General features: G+C 42.4%; 2 protein-coding genes across 2 annotated transcripts; one reads left to right on the top strand and one right to left on the bottom strand.

The window, feature by feature from the left end:
* The first annotated feature begins 5948 nt into the window (after window positions 1-5948).
* Window positions 5949-9912, top strand: LOC146671435 (zinc finger protein 862-like). Its single transcript, XM_085405343.1, has 3 exons — window positions 5949-6083; window positions 6313-6479; window positions 8256-9912. Exons 1-3 carry the CDS (start codon window positions 5949-5951, stop codon window positions 9910-9912), a joined length of 1959 nt encoding a protein of 652 aa, XP_085261469.1.
* A 5841-nt stretch (window positions 9913-15753) lies between these two features.
* On the bottom strand, window positions 15754-16688 carry LOC146671434 (uncharacterized). Its single transcript, XM_085405166.1, has 2 exons — window positions 16388-16688; window positions 15754-16206 (listed from the first exon to the last, which is right to left on the bottom strand). Exons 1-2 carry the CDS (start codon window positions 16667-16669, stop codon window positions 15754-15756), a joined length of 735 nt encoding a protein of 244 aa, XP_085261292.1. The 5' UTR covers window positions 16670-16688.
* Window positions 16689-17379: the final 691 nt, after the last annotated feature.

The raw sequence follows: 17379 nt of genomic DNA, 5'->3' as shown, positions 1-17379 counted from the left end.
CACTATGAATAAGTCAGCAGGAAGCAGTATTCCTAAGTAATGAAGACATAATTCTATAGAAAATGTTTGTACTGTATCAACCAGGGGTGTCGAACTCATTTTACATCATGGGCCGCATACAGACCACTTTGATCTTAAGTGGGCTCAACCAGTGAAACTCCCCTTTCTATCAGTGTGAAAAAGGTACACATTTTACTGTTTTTCTAAGTGATAAACAAAATGCTGCAACAAAGAAAGCAATCTGTCAGCACAGCTCTTTGGACTTAAATTCTAAGAAATCCATTCACTGTCTAGCAAAAATTTCTATATTAGAAAGTGAGAAACAGACATAACTTAGCTTTGTGCAATTTGACATGATTTGTGAAAGTTCCTTCAGTACTGAATAGCAGAAATTAGGCTTTCTTTTTGTGGGGAAAAAAAACAGAGGCTGACAATACCGTTCACTTGTATATTTTCTGAATAATGCAGAAAATAAAGATTTTTGGTGGGAAACAAAACACGCAGAGACTTAGAGCAGTGCAGCAGTGTGATTTTATTGTGGTGAAAGCAAAATAGCCAAGGCAACTGGGAGTTCATTAGAATGTCCTCTTGTGCTCTTTAATCGTTTGCTGTTGTATCTGCTTGGTGGTTGTTGAAATGGTTTTGTAAGCTTTTATCTGAGATTCTGATGTTTCTGTGGATACCACACGTCTATATTTAAATAACAGATCTGGTGATGCATCCCTTTAAACCAGATGTTCTCCCTCTTGCTTCCAGTAGTGTGGGCATTCAGGTTTGACAGGTTAATTGTTTATTGCTTAATTGCTTGGTGTATTATGAATGTCCGTAATGGAGGTTTTTATCAGTAGGAAAAGCTGTAAAACTTATGAAAATACAGTAAAAAGTCCAAAATTTCTGCTTGTGCTTGTTTTTGGTGCGCAGCAGGTCAAACAGGAATTATAAATGTCTTAAAACTTGCATTTAGGCCTATGAGACTTATTTAGACATTCAGACACCCAATATCACTGACATGCAGTCAGATGCTGATCATTTTAAGTTTTCATTCGTTTATTAAATTTTCCTAACACGCTTGCATTTAAATCCAGCTCCCCATCTCTCTGTATACCTCGACTGTACCACTACACTTGCTGTCTTCGGAACTTCTGCCCCCCTTCTCTCTTTCAGTTAATGGTAGGATCCCATTAACTGCATGGTGTGCCCATCATATTCCCAGTGCCAACTAACGGTCAGTTAAAGGATCCATATACAGGGAGTGCAGAATTATTAGGCAAATGAGTATTTTGTCCACTTCATCCTCTTCATGCATGTTGTCTTACTCCAAGCTGTATAGGCTCGAAAGCCTACTACCAATTAAGCATATTAGGTGATGTGCATCTCTGTAATGAGAAGGGGTGTGGTCTAATGACATCAACACCCTATATCAGGTGTGCATAATTATTAGGCAACGTCCTTTCCTTTGGCAAAATGGGTCAAAAGAAGGACTTGACAGGCTCAGAACAGTCAAAAAAAGTGAGATATCTTGCAGAGGGATGCAGCAGTTGCAAAATTGCAAAGCTTCTGAAGCGTGATCATCGAACAATCAAGCGTTTCATTCAAAATAGTCAACAGGGTCGCAAGAAGCGTGTGGAAAAACCAAGGCGCAAAATAACTGCCCATGAACTGAGAAAAGTCAAGCGTGCAGCTGCCAAGATGCCACTTGCCACCAGTTTGGCCATGTTTCAGAGCTGCAACATCACTGGAGTGCCCAAAAGCAAAAGGTGTGCAATACTCAGAGACATGGCCAAGGTAAGAAAGGCTGAAAGACGACCACCACTGAACAAGACACACAAGCTGAAACGTCAAGACTGGGCCAAGAAATATCTCAAGACTGGTTTTTCTGAAGGCTCTGGACGTTGTAGGGCTGTCCTGGTTGACACGCCTCTGCAATGTTGCGTGGAGATCAGGGGCAGTACCTGTGGACTGGCAGACCGGGGTGGTGGTCCCCATCTTTAAGAAAGGGGACCGGAGGGTGTGTTCCAACTACAGGGGGATCACACTCCTCAGCCTCCCTGGGAAAGTCTATGCCAGGGTGCTGGAAAGGAGAGTTCGTCCGTTAGTCGAACCTCGGATACAGGAGGAACAATGCGGTTTTCGTCCTGGTCGCGGAACACTGGACCAGCTCTTTATCCTCTCCAGGATACTTGAGGGTGCATGGGAGTTTGCCCAACCAGTCTACATGTGTTTTGTGGACTTGGAGAAGGCATTCGACCGTGTCCCTCGGGGTGTCCTGTGGGAGGTGTTGCGGGAATATGGGGTGTCTGGCCCATTGCTACGGGCCATTCGATCCCTATACAACCGTTGCAAGAGCTTGGTTCGCATTGCCGGCAATAAGTCGGACTCGTTCCCGGTGGGTGATGGGCTCCGCCAGGGCTGCCCTTTGTCTCCGGTTCTGTTCATAATTTTTATGGACAGGATTTCTAGGCGCAGCCAAGTGGCGGAGGGCTTTCGCTTTGGTGGCCTCAGAATCTCATCTCTGATTTTTGCAGATGATGTGGTTCTGTTGGCTTCATCGGGTGAGGGCCTCCAGCTCGCACTGGAACGGTTCGCAGCCGAGTGTGAAGCAGCGGGAATGAGGATCAGCACCTCCAAATCTGAGGCCATGGTTCTCAGCCGGAAAAGGGTGGAGTGCCCACTCCGGGTCGGGGATGAGTTCCTGCCCCAAGTGGAGGAGTTCAAGTATCTCGGGGTCTTGTTCGCGAGTGATGGGAGAAGGGAGCCGGAGATCGACAGACGGATTGGGGCTGCAGCTGCAGTAATGTGGACGCTGCACCGGTCCGTCGTGGTGAAGAGGGAGCTGAGTGTAAAAGCGAAGCTCTCAATTTACCGGTCGATCTACGTCCCTACCCTCACCTATGGCCACGAGCTGTGGGTAGTGACCGAAAGAACGAGATCGCGGATACAAGCGGCAGAAATGAGCTTCCTCCGAAGGGTGGCTGGCCTCTCCCTTAGAGATAGGGTGAGAAGTTCGGCCATCCGGGAGGGGCTCAGAGTAGAGCAGCTGCTGCTCCACATCGAAAGGAGCCAGCTGAGGTGGTTCGGGCATCTGACAAGGATGCCCCCTGGGCGCCTCCTGGGTGAGGTGTTCCAGGCATGTCCCACCGGGAGGAGGCCCCGGGGCAGACCCAGGACACGCTGGAGAGATTACATCTCTCGGCTGGCCTGGGAACGCCTTGGTATTCCCCCGGATAAGCTGGAGGAGGTGGCTGGGGAGAGGGAGGTCTGGGCCTCTTTGCTTAGGCTGCTGCCCCCGCGACCCGGCCCCGGACAAAGCGGATGAAGATGGATGGATGGATGGATGGATGGTTTTTCTAAGGTTTTATGGACTGATGAAATGAGAGTGAGTCTTGATGGGCCAGATGGATGGGCCCGTGGCTGGATTGGTAAAGGGCAGAGAGCTCCAGTCCGACTCAGACGCCAGCAAGGTGGAGGTGGAGTACTGGTTTGGGCTGCTATCATCAAAGATGATCTTGTGGGGCCTTTTCGGGTTGAGGATGGAGTCAAGCTCAACTCCCAGTCCTACTGCCAGTTTCTGGAAGACACCTTCTTCAAGCAGTGGTACAGGAAGAAGTCTGCATCCTTCAAGAAAAACATGATTTTCATGCAGGACAATGCTCCATCACACGCGTCCAAGTACTCCACAGCGTGGCTGGCAAGAAAGGGTATAAAAGAAGAAAAACTAATGACATGGCCACCTTGTTCACCTGATCTGAACCCCATTGAGAACCTGTGGTCCATCATCAAATGTGAGATTTACAAGGAGGGAAAACAGTACACCTCTCTGAACAGTGTCTGGGAGGCTGTGGTTGCTGCTGCACGCAATGTTGATGGTGAACAGATCAAAACACTGACAGAATCCATGGATGGCAGGCTTTTGAGTGTCCTTGCAAAGAAAGGTGGCTATATTGGTCGCTGATTTGTTTTTGTTTTGTTTTCGAATGTCAGAAATGTATATTTGTAAATGTGGAGATGTTATATTGGTTTCACTGGTAAAAATAAATAATTGAAATGGGTATATATTTGTTTTTTGTTAAGTTGCCTAATAATTATGCACAGTAATAGTCACCTGCACACACAGATATCCCCCTAAAATAGCTAAAACTAAAAACAAACTAAAAACTACTTCCAAAAACATTCAGCTTTGATATTAATGAGTTTTTTGGGTTCATTGAGAACATGGTTGTTGTTCTATAATAAAATTATTCCTCAGAAATACAACTTGCCTAATAATTCTGCACTCCCTATATTTGGTCTTTTGACTAATGTACTGACTGAATTTCATCATCGGTAGTAAAATAGTGAACCGTGTTACTGTTAGAATGATGTCTTCATTACATAGTAGAGGTGGGCGATAGAACGATAACGATATGTATCGCGATATAACTTTTACTCGATAGAGAAATTAAGCTATCGCGATAGACCTGGCCGCTCTTGTCCTCTTAAAATAAAAAAAATAAAAAATAAAATAAAAAAAGGTCAGCCAATCCAAACTAAGTAGCGCAGAGCCGAACCAATCACAGCCGCAGCGTCACGTCGCGTGACTTGTTACGTACAGCACTAGTGCCAAGCCGCACGTGTGTTTGTTTGGGAAGCAGCCAGCGGGTAATGGAGGAAATGAGTGTGCCGACTAGAAAAATCAACCGAGCGTGACCGAAGAGAAAACAGATGATGGTTCCAATGCCGGAGAGATTGTCAAACGGAAGAGCCATAGAAGTTCTGTAGTGTGAAGGTATTTCGGCTATTTCAAGTCTGACAAAAAACAGAGTAGCGTGCACTGTAAATTGTGCCGAAAGCAAGTCTGGAAATACAATAAACTGGTGCATGCGTCACACTGTGCGCCACGTTATTGTTTCGGTGAAATGAATTTCTACAATACTATTACTGTTAATTCTACTCTCTGCAGTGTTTAAATGCTTACATATACACACAGTTGCTGTCCCTCCACACATACGACTCGGTTCTGCTTCTATGCCGCAGCTTTGTTTACTTTTTCCCACCGAGGCTTCTAGACTTCTGATTGGCCAACATTTCTGCACGGTTAGGAATCTAGCGCCACCTGCTGCTTTGGCATGTTCATAGCAGCGTTTTCCTTCATTTCTGCCTTTATGTATGGATGGGATTATTTTTTAAAACGAAAACGGAAAATCTCCGTTTTCAAAAATACCCGTGTACGTGTGGACGTAGCCTCAGTCTCTGACTGGAAGCGCTAATTCATCATTCGGCTTTTGTCAGACTAAAGTAACTGTTAAAACTGTTTGAAAAGCTCAGCTATACAACAAGGAGAGATTGAGAATTTCCTTTTAGTTCTCAGTTTATTTGATATTGACAAAAGTTAGTCAGTTTTGTCTGTTATTCTGTAAAACAAACTAAGATTTATTTTTAGAATTAATATTTTGTTTCTAAGTGGAATTGACAATTTAGTCTGTTTCGTTTGTTCTATTTTGAAACTTAAACGCTTTAGCGGCTGCCTTTTGTGTAGTTTGCAATATTTGCCTTTATTTATCTGAAAAAGTCTCATGTTCCTTAAGTACATCTACCCTGTTGAACTTATTATGGGAAATAAATATTTAAATAAAAACAAGCTGCTGATTATTTCACATTTTACTTTTGAGCAACGGCACATTTAAATCTTACAAATATAGTTATTTGGCTTATATCGTGATAGATATCGTTATCGCCTGAAATGAAAAAAACATATCGTGATATGAAAAAATCTCATATCGCCCAGCTCTATTACATAGGAATGCTTCTTCCCTGCTAAATTATTCATGGTACGACTTCTTGTAGCGAAATCACATGCTATAATATTAACAATCTAAAACATACCAAAGCCTCTGTAACATTAGCTTTCATTTTAGGTTTTTTCAGACATTCATTCAATATATTCAAGTAACCTCAGCGGAAGGTGTTACATGAAGAGGATGTGGGACCTATGGAATCTTCGATACCCAGCATCCAGTCTGACGGTGAAAGAATTAGTAGCTCAGTGTTCCAACATTCAAAAAAAAGAGAAGAAGGACCCGCTATCACAGCTGGAGATCGACGAGGTACAACACAAATGCAAGGGAGAGACAGGACAACAATTCAGGGGGGGAGATATCATTGCCCCCACCTGAGATTTTGTACCAAGCCCCAGGTGTGATGGAAGAAGGAGCATTGAATGGAATAGAAACTAACCTGAAAGATGGAATCTTGGTGAAGATCGAAATTTGAACCCTGAGAAGCTGATAAGAAGTACAGAAAACTACCCATACTTTAGGCCTTGGAACCCTCCAGGTAAAGACTCACAGCCTTGGCCAGATGATTGAAGAGGTATACCAGAGACATGGAAGGCAGGAGAATAAACCAGCTGGACACCATGGAACCATCCAAGCTGTACGCTCAGTGGCAGGGGAACAGTATGAGAACAGCACATCCAAGGGTGGAGATGGAACTGGAAGAGCGTATGGGAGAAGGGCACAACCCATAAAGTCAATGCTCATTGGCTAGTGCAATAGCTAACAATAGCTCATGGCAACCTCCGTGAACATGGTCCAGTAACATCACAGTGGAAAACATCCAAGAAAGGGTCTCCAGTATGAAGAGCTGGACAGAACCAGGCCCCAACATAATTCAGGCCTAGCTAAAGAAGCTGACTGCACTCCATGAATATCTGGCAGCACAAATGAACCAGCTGCTAATCAACGAGAGACACCCAGAATAGCTAACTGTAGGCTGGACAGTCCTGATCCCCAGAAAGGACTTGTCCCATCCAACTACCAGCCAATAACCTGCCTCAGTACCAGATGGAAGCTTCTGCCAGGCATCATAGTGCAGGGCTCGCAAAATCGCTAGCCCGACGTCCCGGGGCTAGTGATATTTCCAGTCGGGCTACCAAAATCTATCTCAGCCCTGCCCGTCGGGCTATCATAGGAAGTAAAAATATATGACAATGCCTTTGCTTTCTTTCGCAAATGTAGCTGAGTAATTAGCTGAGTCCTCATCAAAGAACAGTGCTCTTTAATGAATGCAGCACATAACTTTACATCGTAGAGGTAACAGGGAGACATATCGAGTTATCAGATAGCCGTCTTAACTATATTCTAACTCTACAATTTCCCGACTGCACTTACCTCTTATTTCACGACACCACCCTCTAGTGGTGCAATATGGTATAGTCAGACAGGACACAACATCACTCACTAGCTTACTCTTCAAACGTGGCACGTGAAATCTCCCGCAGCAAGCTTAAACGTGCTAGAGGTTGACTGCGCAGAGAATTAAAAAAAAAAATCTCTGGCATGTGTACAGACAGATGGATTTACGCAGGTATTTTAGTTCTGCTGAGCCAAAAAAGACAGGTCAGGATGAAGAAGGGACAGGCAAAGAAAGGCCTACCACAAAGCGGAAAAGTTATGATAAATCAGATTACGAGGCAAAAAGAAAGCGCAGTTTTTTGGATTCATGGACAAAAGAATTTCTGTGGCTAGAATATGACAAGGTAAATAACATAATCGCATAATCGCAGGTCTTTCCTCCCCACTGCTGTCAGACTCCATAATAAAGACTTTAACTGATCAAGCACACACATCCATACATATGCAATAATACTAAGTGCAATAATCCTTTCTGTCATCGTTGTATTTTTACTCAGTTGTATATAGTATTTGTATTTGTATTCTATTTTTATCTTATTGTATATTTATTTTATTTTATTCTACTGTATATAGTATTTTATTCTATTCTGTACAGTTGTGTACTGTATTTATTCTTATTGTATTCTAATTTTTGCCACATAACTTTTGCACTGTCCACTTCCTGCTGTGACAAAACAAATTTCCCACGTGTGGGACTAATAAAGGTTATCTTATCTTATCTTATCTTATAATGTTCTGCCAGGTGTGTCGTGAGTTTCCCTCTATTGCTGAGTCGACAAGCGCCTTTGTTACTGGGACCAGTAATTTTAGGAAAGACCCCATCAGAACTCATGAGAAATCTCTGCATCACAAGAAATGCATTGGTGCTCAGTCTGCAGCATCTGTCCCAGAACAAACACCAATTGCAAAAACCATACTAAAAATAAACCAAGCACAACAAGAAGTCCTGAAAAAGCTGTTTAGAACTGCGTACTATGTTGCAAAGAGTGAACTACCACTGGCAAAATTTAGCAGTCTTTGCAAACTTCAGAAAGCAAATGGCCTAGATCTTGGTTCCACTTACCTCAATGACCATGCTTGCAGAGAGTTTATTGGAGCAATAGCACAAACTTCAAGAGACCAGATTGAAAAGGAAATTCAAGAAAGCAGGTTCTTATTCATTCTTGCAGATGGCAGTACAGACACTGGTATAATAGAACAGGAGTTGGTTCACGTCAGGTATGTGAGGGATAATGGTGACATAGCCACATACATGATCAAATGTCAGCCAGTCAAGAGTGCAAATGCTGCAGGTATTTTAGAGGCTATTGATGAAGCAGTGAACACCATGGGTATCAGAGAGGACACATGGAAAAAGAAAGTAGTGTGTGCAAATTTTGATGGTGCTGCAGTGATGATGGGTGAGAAAACAGGAGTAGCTGGGAGACTGAAACAGAGGATACCCCACATCATAACAATCCACTGTGTGGCACACAAACTAGAGCTAGCCGTGCTGGATAGCGTGAAAGGCTGTGAGTACCTGGTAAAATTTGAAGATACACTGAAAACCATCTTTAAGATGTACTACTATTCCCCAAAGAAGCGAAGAGAGCTGACAGAAATAAGTGAACTGCTAAATGAGAGGCTGGCACATTTCAGTGGGCTGAAGAGCACACGGTGGCTTCCAAGCCGGCTGAGATGTCTAAAGGCTGTGGAAAAAAATTACACTCCCACTGTTGTTCATATGGAGAACATGGCAGAAGGAAGTGATGTCAAAGCCGAGGATGCAGCCAAGGCTAAGGGGGTGGTGCAGGAGATGAAGACTGAGAAATTTGTTCACTTCCTGCATTTCATGTTGGACTACAGTACCATCTTATCCAAGTGCTCTACTGATTTTCAGCATGATAACCTAAACATCACACGAACAAATCAGTTAGTTGAGAGCACAACATCACGCTTACTCAGCCTAAAAACAAAACCAGGAGAATATCAGAAAACCTTGGACACAAAGTTCACAGCGAACCAGGATGGTAGCATTTGCTACTGTGGAACTCAGCTAACAAAAAGTCAGCGACCTGCTAGAAGAGGTGAGGGAACAGACAAAGACACCTTTGGTGCAGAGATCCAGAAGATTATTGACAACACAGTCAAGTACACGGACAACAGATTTAAAAATCTCCATGAAAAGCCTCTCTCTTGTTTCAAGGTTTTTGACCCTTCCACTCTTCCCTACCCCAGAGAAGAACTAGCAAATTATGGGGATGAAGAGGTGGATTATCTTGTCACACATTTTGCCTGTTTGCTAGATGCAGAAGAGAAAGAGAAAATTCCACAAGAATGGATGGATCTAAAAGTGTGGCTTGCAGAACGCCGGGGTCGCAAAGTAGATTGCTTGTACAGAGATCTCCTCTCTGAGAATCCAGAACATCTCTCTCATATCTTGTTGCTGGTGAAATTAATGCTGACACTTAGTCCATCAACAGCCATCTGTGAGAGAGGATTTTCTTGCATGAACCGAGTGAAGACAACACATCGTACCTCTCTACACCCTGAAACACTGAATGACTGCATGCAACTCTCCATTAATGGGGAAACAGTTGAATCTTTTTGCCCTGACAAGTCGATTCGTTTCTGGATGTTTTCTGGAAAAGGTTCAAGACACCTGGATCATAAAACCCCGACAAGAACAAAGAGCAGTGAAATGGAGGGCAATGCACAGGAAGAGAAAGCTGATGAAGGAGATGCTATGCCCTCAACGTAGAGTGGCATTTTCTCATCCGAGACTTCAGTGGAAATTTCAGATTCAGGATCTGACACAGACTAATTCATGTTCTACACAGTTCTAACAAGTTCACAGAAAATTCTGTTTAATTAGAACCAGATATTTGAGTTGATTGTAATGTTTACACAGTTGTTGTAATTTGTGTTTTAACAATTTTTTGATTGATGTTTTGTTTCCTTTACAATATTATACAATAAAAATAATCTTTTTTTATTCGGGCTACTCAAATTTATTTCGGGCTACCAAAAACTAAAGAGTGCCTGCCCGAAGGGCTACCAGGGATTTTAAAATTTTGCGAGCCCTGTAGTGGCTAAGATTAACAGGCACATGGTTCAATAGATGAGCGGGGTACAGAAAGAAATAGGTAGGGATACCAGAAGAGTGAAACACCAGCTACTGGTAGACGGAACATTTGCCTGAAGCACCTCAGTGAGATCAGTGACAGGAATGGCTATGGATACTGACTATGAAATGGAGCAATCATGAGCAACCTCCTCTACATGAATAACATCAAGCTGTATGCGAAGAGTGAATGAGACATTGATTCACTGATCCACACCACAAGGATATACAATGACGATACTGGAATGTCGTTTGGACTGGAGAAGTGTAGTTGGATGGTAACAAAGAGGGGGAAGGTAGTCAGAACTAATTGGATTGCATTACCAGAAGGCATCATTGCACTGAGAACAGCTACAAGCACTTAGGAATCCCACAGGCAAACAGGAACTAAGAACAGGCGGCTAGAAAAGCTTCAACCACCAAATACCTGCAGAGGGTCAGGCAGCAGGTACCCTGCTGGAATAAAAAGATGGCCAAAGGCAAAGGAGAAGATAGAAGCCACTGATATCAAGACAAGAAAGCTACTGACCATGCATGGGGGGTTTCACCCCAAAATCCTGAGACTGTACGCTAAGTTTAAGGAAGGAGGCCGAGGACTAATTATTGTCCGTACCACTGTTCAGGATGAGACAACAAACATCCAGGAGTACATCAGAAAGATGGTGACAACTGACCGGGTGCTTAGTGAATACCTCAGGCAGCTGAAATCCAAGTTCAAGAGGAGCAACAATCATGGAATGGCAGGATCCTGCACTAATGTACCATTGGCAGATATAAGTGGCTAACATACAGAGGTTCCACCAGTAGGTGGACAAAGCTGAACTAAAAGACAGCACAGAGGCAGTAATCATGGCAGCACAGGAACAAGCTCTACAAGATCCATAAAGGCGAGCATCTACCACACCAGCCAAGACTCCAGGTGCAGGCTGTATAAAGATGCCCCTGAGACAATCCAGCACTTAACAGCAAGGTGCAAGATGCTAGCAGGCAGGGTATACATGGAATGCCACAATCAAGTGGCTGACATAATATACAGAAACATCTGTGCCTAGTGAGACCTGGAAGTCCTAAGGTCAAAACACCCCACATGCCTCCTAGGGTGTTTGAGAATGATCGAATTAAGATTCTGTGGGCGTTCCAGATACAGACGGACAACTCGCAAAGATGTGGAAGGTGGCAAGGAAGGAAGGCAAGAGAGGTCCCAGTGGTAATTGGAGCACTCGGTGCAGTCACCACCAAGCCAGGCGATTGGCTCCAAAAGATCCCAGGAAATACATCTGATGAATACAACATCTGCCACAGTAATTAAATACATCAAGTTTTCTTTTGGGAACATTTCAGCATGCCCCCTCTAAAAGGCAAGGTCTGAGGCATGGTGGATTATATAATTACTCTGCAACTAGGCAGCTATGTGAACACAGGAATAATTGGCTTTTACTTTAGCTATACCATAAATTTATCAGTTGTTTTTTTTTTTAAATGACTGAGGAAAAATGAAAATGTAGCTTCAAGTTCAAGTTCAAGTTGAACTTGAACTTGAACTCTTCCAGCCTCTTCTATTTTGAGCTCCTTTATCCTTGGTTAAATCATAAAAAACCTGAAACATGCTCAGCAGGGGGTTTGTAGAAAGATAGGACCACATAATTGTGAGTAAAAGCAAAAGACTTCACTAAGACAATGCAGAACAATAGTTTCTACAGCACCCGAGTCTGTCTATCTGCTTGCAGTGACTCCAGGTGACGCTGCTTGTTCTGTGTGCATTTGGGCCACCTCAGCCACCATCTGTGTGAAGACAGCCATCAGGTGCACTGGCTGTGAATCCATCATTTTCTGCATCACCAAGGCATGTTGGGTGCTAGTGTGACACATGCCTGTAAAAACTTTTAGTGACAATAACCAACTGCAGCCACAAGATGGCAGTAAATTAAAGGATGGTCGCAAACAGGCGTAAGACCATGCTGTCTGAGATGAAAGGAGAGAGATCGCTTTACTTTGGTACATTTTAATTTATGTGTATTTTTTACATTTTACAAGGCAAGTTTTTCACAGGGTTCCCTTTATTCCAGGGCACTTTTGAAAACTTCAGGGACCACTAAGTAAGCTTGCAGTCTCAGAGCAAAGTGCTCTGTGACTCCAGGATTCCTCAAATCTTTACTAGAGCCAAAGGTAATGCCATAAGGTAAGCATCTGATTAGACATCATGTTTCTAAGATTTTTAGGTCATCCTGGCCTTTAAGACATTTCTGAGTGTAACCAGCTCATTTGTATTATCTTAAATGAATAGAGCTGGGTATCATCTGCATAACAGTAAAAATGGTTTTCACAGTTTTCTAATAATAGTAATATGTGTATAATGTAAAAGGTATTGGATCATGGCACAGAGCCTTGTGGAAATCTATAGCAAACTTTTGTGTGTGAGAAAGACTCCTCATTATCATGCTTAAATTGGAATCTATCAGATAGGTGTGATTCAAATCACAGCAGCAGTGTTCTGTCCTCACTAGATGTGGGCGTAGTTTAGCTTATCCAGTTTGACAGACAGTGAACAGAATGAGAAGAAGAGAATGCTTTGAACTGAGATTCTTCTTTACTTCGATCTGCATCTCTAGTTTGTGACAGCACTGAGCAGCTCCTTCAGTGGGAGACTGCGGCACCCACGGTGTGGGACGGAGAGATTTCGCAGGTCTTTCCTCCCCACTGCTGTCATCCACACATGTGAAATAACACTAAGTGCAATAATCTTTTCTGGCATCGTTGTATTTTTACTCAGTTGTATATAGCATTCGTATTCTATTTTTATCTTATTGTATATTTTTATTCTATTTTATTCTACTGTATATAGTATATTATTTTATTCTATTCTGTACAGTTGTGTACTGTATTTATTCTTATTGTATTCTAATTTTTGCGTCATAACTTTTGCACTGTCCACTTCCTGCTGTGACAAAACAAATTTCCCACGTGTGGGACTAATAAAGGTTATCTTATCTTATCTTATCTTATCTTATCTTATCTTATCTTATCTCTTATCTTAGTTTACAGGCCATGTTATTGAGGCTTCTTATACATGGTATCCTTTATCCATTTTCATTACTCTCCTTTCTCTTTTCTTTTTGTAAAACTAAATAAACACAAAACAGATAATTACCTTCTCATTCACTGAACATACATAATGTACTAATTGAAACTTAGTTTTCATGACAACCAGCAAAAAACATAAATCTTAAGGTTGCCTAAATTAAACATAAACATCACCTTCAGTTAACTAGCATTATTGATCATAGCAAGTTAGCCAACACATGCTAATATACAGTCGCTAGCACACAAGTAGGTTTACAAATGAGTAATGACCACACAGCTGAAATAGTAACTCAGTATATGCACATTACACATGCATCACAAATCAGATAGTTAAGGTTATAGTATGTAATGAAAACTTACAGGCATGCGTGGGCAAAGGTTTTACCTCCACTGAGCACTTGTAGCAAACTAGCTGGGCATTACAACTTCCCAAGTGCCAACTGTGGCCACAAGAGGGTGCCAAATCATACAAACAAAAGCATATTACCACATTAAAGTTATACCAACACAAGCAGAGTGCCTTTAATACCTGCATTGTGTTATAATTTCTGGAGTAAATGTTATGGACTACTGCACTAAGGTATAGCAGGACAGGCATAGAGATGAGTCCACAGTCAGAGTACATAAGAAGATCATTCATAACTTGCTTTTTTGTATTACAATGATTCATAATTATAATTATGAAATCTGAAAAACAAAACAAAACAAAAAACTTTTCAAATAAATCATTCCTCTGCAGATGATTGGTTTGCTGTTTTACAAGATTTTTTTTTTTTATTACATAAAAAGAAGGTTGGAGATTGGCCTGTAATTAGATAGGACATAAGACACCTGGATCAAGTAAGAGCTTTATAAGCAATGGTAGTTACCACCACCTTAAAAGCCTGCGGTATCTACCCTTTTAATATAGACAGATTATTCACATTTAGAATTTAAACATTATTAATCAGGCAACTTATTTGAGCAGCCTTGCAGGAATGGAGTCTAAAGGGCATAATCATGGAATGATTAATAAGAGAGAAATAGTCTAAACTTCAGAAGTCATTAAAGAAAACATGAAACATTACAACTATAAAGGCTGATTCACACCAAGGACCCCTGCTGTCAAAAAACGGACATAGATTTAACACTATCTGTGAAGCATGAGTTAAGAGATAAGTGTTAAAAGTTTTTAGAACATATTTAGCGCCATCTTGTGTCAGTGCAGAAAATTAAGGTTCAAGGTTCAAGGTTCTTTATTTGTCACGTGCATAGTTATACAAGTATAACACACAGTGAAATGTAGAAATTACATCACCTTATTGGTTGCTTGCTGGTTATAGACTTACATTAGTTTAAGTTACTAGTTAAAGTTAAAGGAATATGTTGGAGTCAAATTGTTAAATGTTGTCATTCTGTTACTTAAAGTCTTGGTTCAAACTATATGATTAAAGACATTCCTTTATTTCTGACCCCCTCCCCAGCCTGTTGAATGGTGGGGGAGACTATAGTGTTTTATTATAGGGACACATCCTATGTGAGGGTTCTGTTTTCTTGTTTAGTAAACTTCCTGCCTTTATGACCCTTTTGGTCACACACACACACACACACACACACACACACACACACACACACACACACACACACACACACACACACACACACACACACACACACACACACACACACACACACACACAGTTTTAACCTTTTGTGACCATAGGTGTTTTTTTTTTTACAATGGGTGTTTGTTTACAGTTTTTGCCCACTGCTTGAACACATTTTGCAAAACTCCGCTCTCTGTGCCAAACTGTACACACAAGTACACATGACACAACACTGGGAAATATACCATTCACATCTGTGCCAAATTGAAACTCTACTCCCAAAACCTAAACTCTGCTGTCAAAACCTGACATTCCTTTGTCAAAATGTAACTCTGTTGACAAAATGACACATACTTGCATCATATGCAAACACTGACAGATCAGGGGGAACACACTAGTCTTCTTTATATAAAACACTGCAGTCCTTGATTTCCATTGTTTATTCAGAAGGCACATTTACAGGAGACACATTTTCAAACAACCAAAAACGCAAATAGACCTACTCAATATTGTACATTGCAGTACCATGAATTCAGATAAAGCAAAAAAAACAACAACAACACAATAATACTGCAATAGAAAAAACACTATACTGTAAACACAAAAAACCATGACAATTGTGCATAAGTGGGCTCTGTTGGGGTCTGGCCACAGGACCTCATCAACATCGCAAGCAATGTCCTCTCCCGCTAGGCACCGGGGAAAATATCCTCTTGCATGTCGAAACCATCCATGGATCGCTGTCACCTCAATGTCGCCGCAGGCCTGTTCCATTGCCTGCAGAAGAGGCATGCGGGCATGTGGTTGGCGGTCATATACTCGCCATCTCCAAGCCGAAAAAAAATTCCTCTATAGGGTTCAAAAATGGTGAGTAAGGGGGCAAGTATACCACTTCAAATTGATTGTGGTTGGAGAACCAGGCCTGGACCAGAGCAGCCCGATGGAAACTGACATTATCCCATATCACCACAAACCTGGGCTGATCTGGTCTGTTCTGTACAACTATATCATGGAGAGCATCTAGAAATGTGAGTATGTGTTGGCTATTGTATGGACCTAGTATTGCATGATGATGCAGAAGCCCTCGAAGGCATATGGCGGCACATAATGTGATGTTTCCCCCGCGCTGCCCTGGGACGTGCACAATTGCCCTTTGGCCAATTACATTACGACCCCGTCGTCTTGTTTTGCTCAGGTCGAATCCAGCTTCATCAATGAAAATGTATTCATGAGGCTGTGCAGCTCCATCCATGGCCAAGATTCTCTGAAAAAAAGGGGAACATATCACTGTACTACAGTGCTACACATACAGCACCCTCACCCCATCACACAGGTACCTGTGTAGCTCTCAGAATAGATCCATGTGGTACTGATATGGTACATATTCAGCTGCTACTGGACTTCACCAATACTCTATTGTAAATGTAAGGGACAGTTACACGTACCCGTACATATTCAGCTCGAAGTCCTTTGACCCTGTCACTGTTCCTCTCGAATGGGACTCTGTAGAGCTGCTTCATGGTGATGCTGTGTTTACCCAAGATGCGTCTGATGGTGGTGATGCTCACATGGTCTATGTTGCTGAACACTCGCCTGTCTGCAAGTATTTTCCGTCGTAGCTGGTGGAGACGGATGGCATTGTCTGCCCTCACTAGGTCCACAACGGCAAGTTCCTGCTGTTGTGTGAACAGGCGTTGCCGTCCTCCCCCAGAAGGTCTTCGAGTCATTCTGGAGGAATACAACCACATATTGTCATTGGTTTGCTTATTTTTCTTACAGTACTTTACTGTATGTACTGTGTCATCCACTGTACAACACTGTACTTCAATATAAGGAATCAGCCACTTTGGCTGCAAAAGGAGCATTAGCACCCCGTACACTTGATATGGTAATGTGATATACTGTAGAACAGTGCTATGGAACCATCTGAGTAGAGCAGAAGGTATGGAGGTGAAGACAGACCTGTTTTCTAGTCGGAATGTTCGTATTACAGATGCCACTGTGAAGCGGCTTAGATGTGGGTGGACTCTCTGCCCAGCTTCCCTCATAGTCAGGCCATGGTTGATGACATGGTCCATCAAAGTTGCTCTTATTTCATCAGAAATATGGGTCCGTGCATGGCCTCTTTGGCCTCCTCCTCCTCCTCCTCCTCCTCTACCTCTTCCTCTTCCTCTTCCTCTTGCTCTCCCTCCATCCATGCTAGCAAAGTTCTTGAAATGGCTACGCTGAGGGCTTTTTGTAGTTGGCTAATTGGTGTTCGGTTTTGCAAGTAAGTGCCTTCAGGTGTGTATTTGAGTGGTTGCAATTACCCGATGTGTTTTGTATTTTGGATACATGTGTTTTCCGAATGGCACCCTGAAATTTCATTTTGTGAGCGAAGTGTCTTATGTATGAAATGGAGTGTAGCATGCAGGACCATGTGTGTTGCATAAAGGAG

This window comes from Rhamphochromis longiceps, linkage group LG4 (assembly GCF_057381845.1).
Source record: "Rhamphochromis longiceps isolate RC_006_pf linkage group LG4, R_longiceps_female_GT1.1, whole genome shotgun sequence".
Classification (NCBI taxonomy): Eukaryota; Metazoa; Chordata; class Actinopteri; order Cichliformes; family Cichlidae; genus Rhamphochromis; species Rhamphochromis longiceps.
The sequence above is the reverse complement of the archived record's forward strand: the minus strand, read 5'-3'. Positions and strand labels throughout refer to the sequence as shown.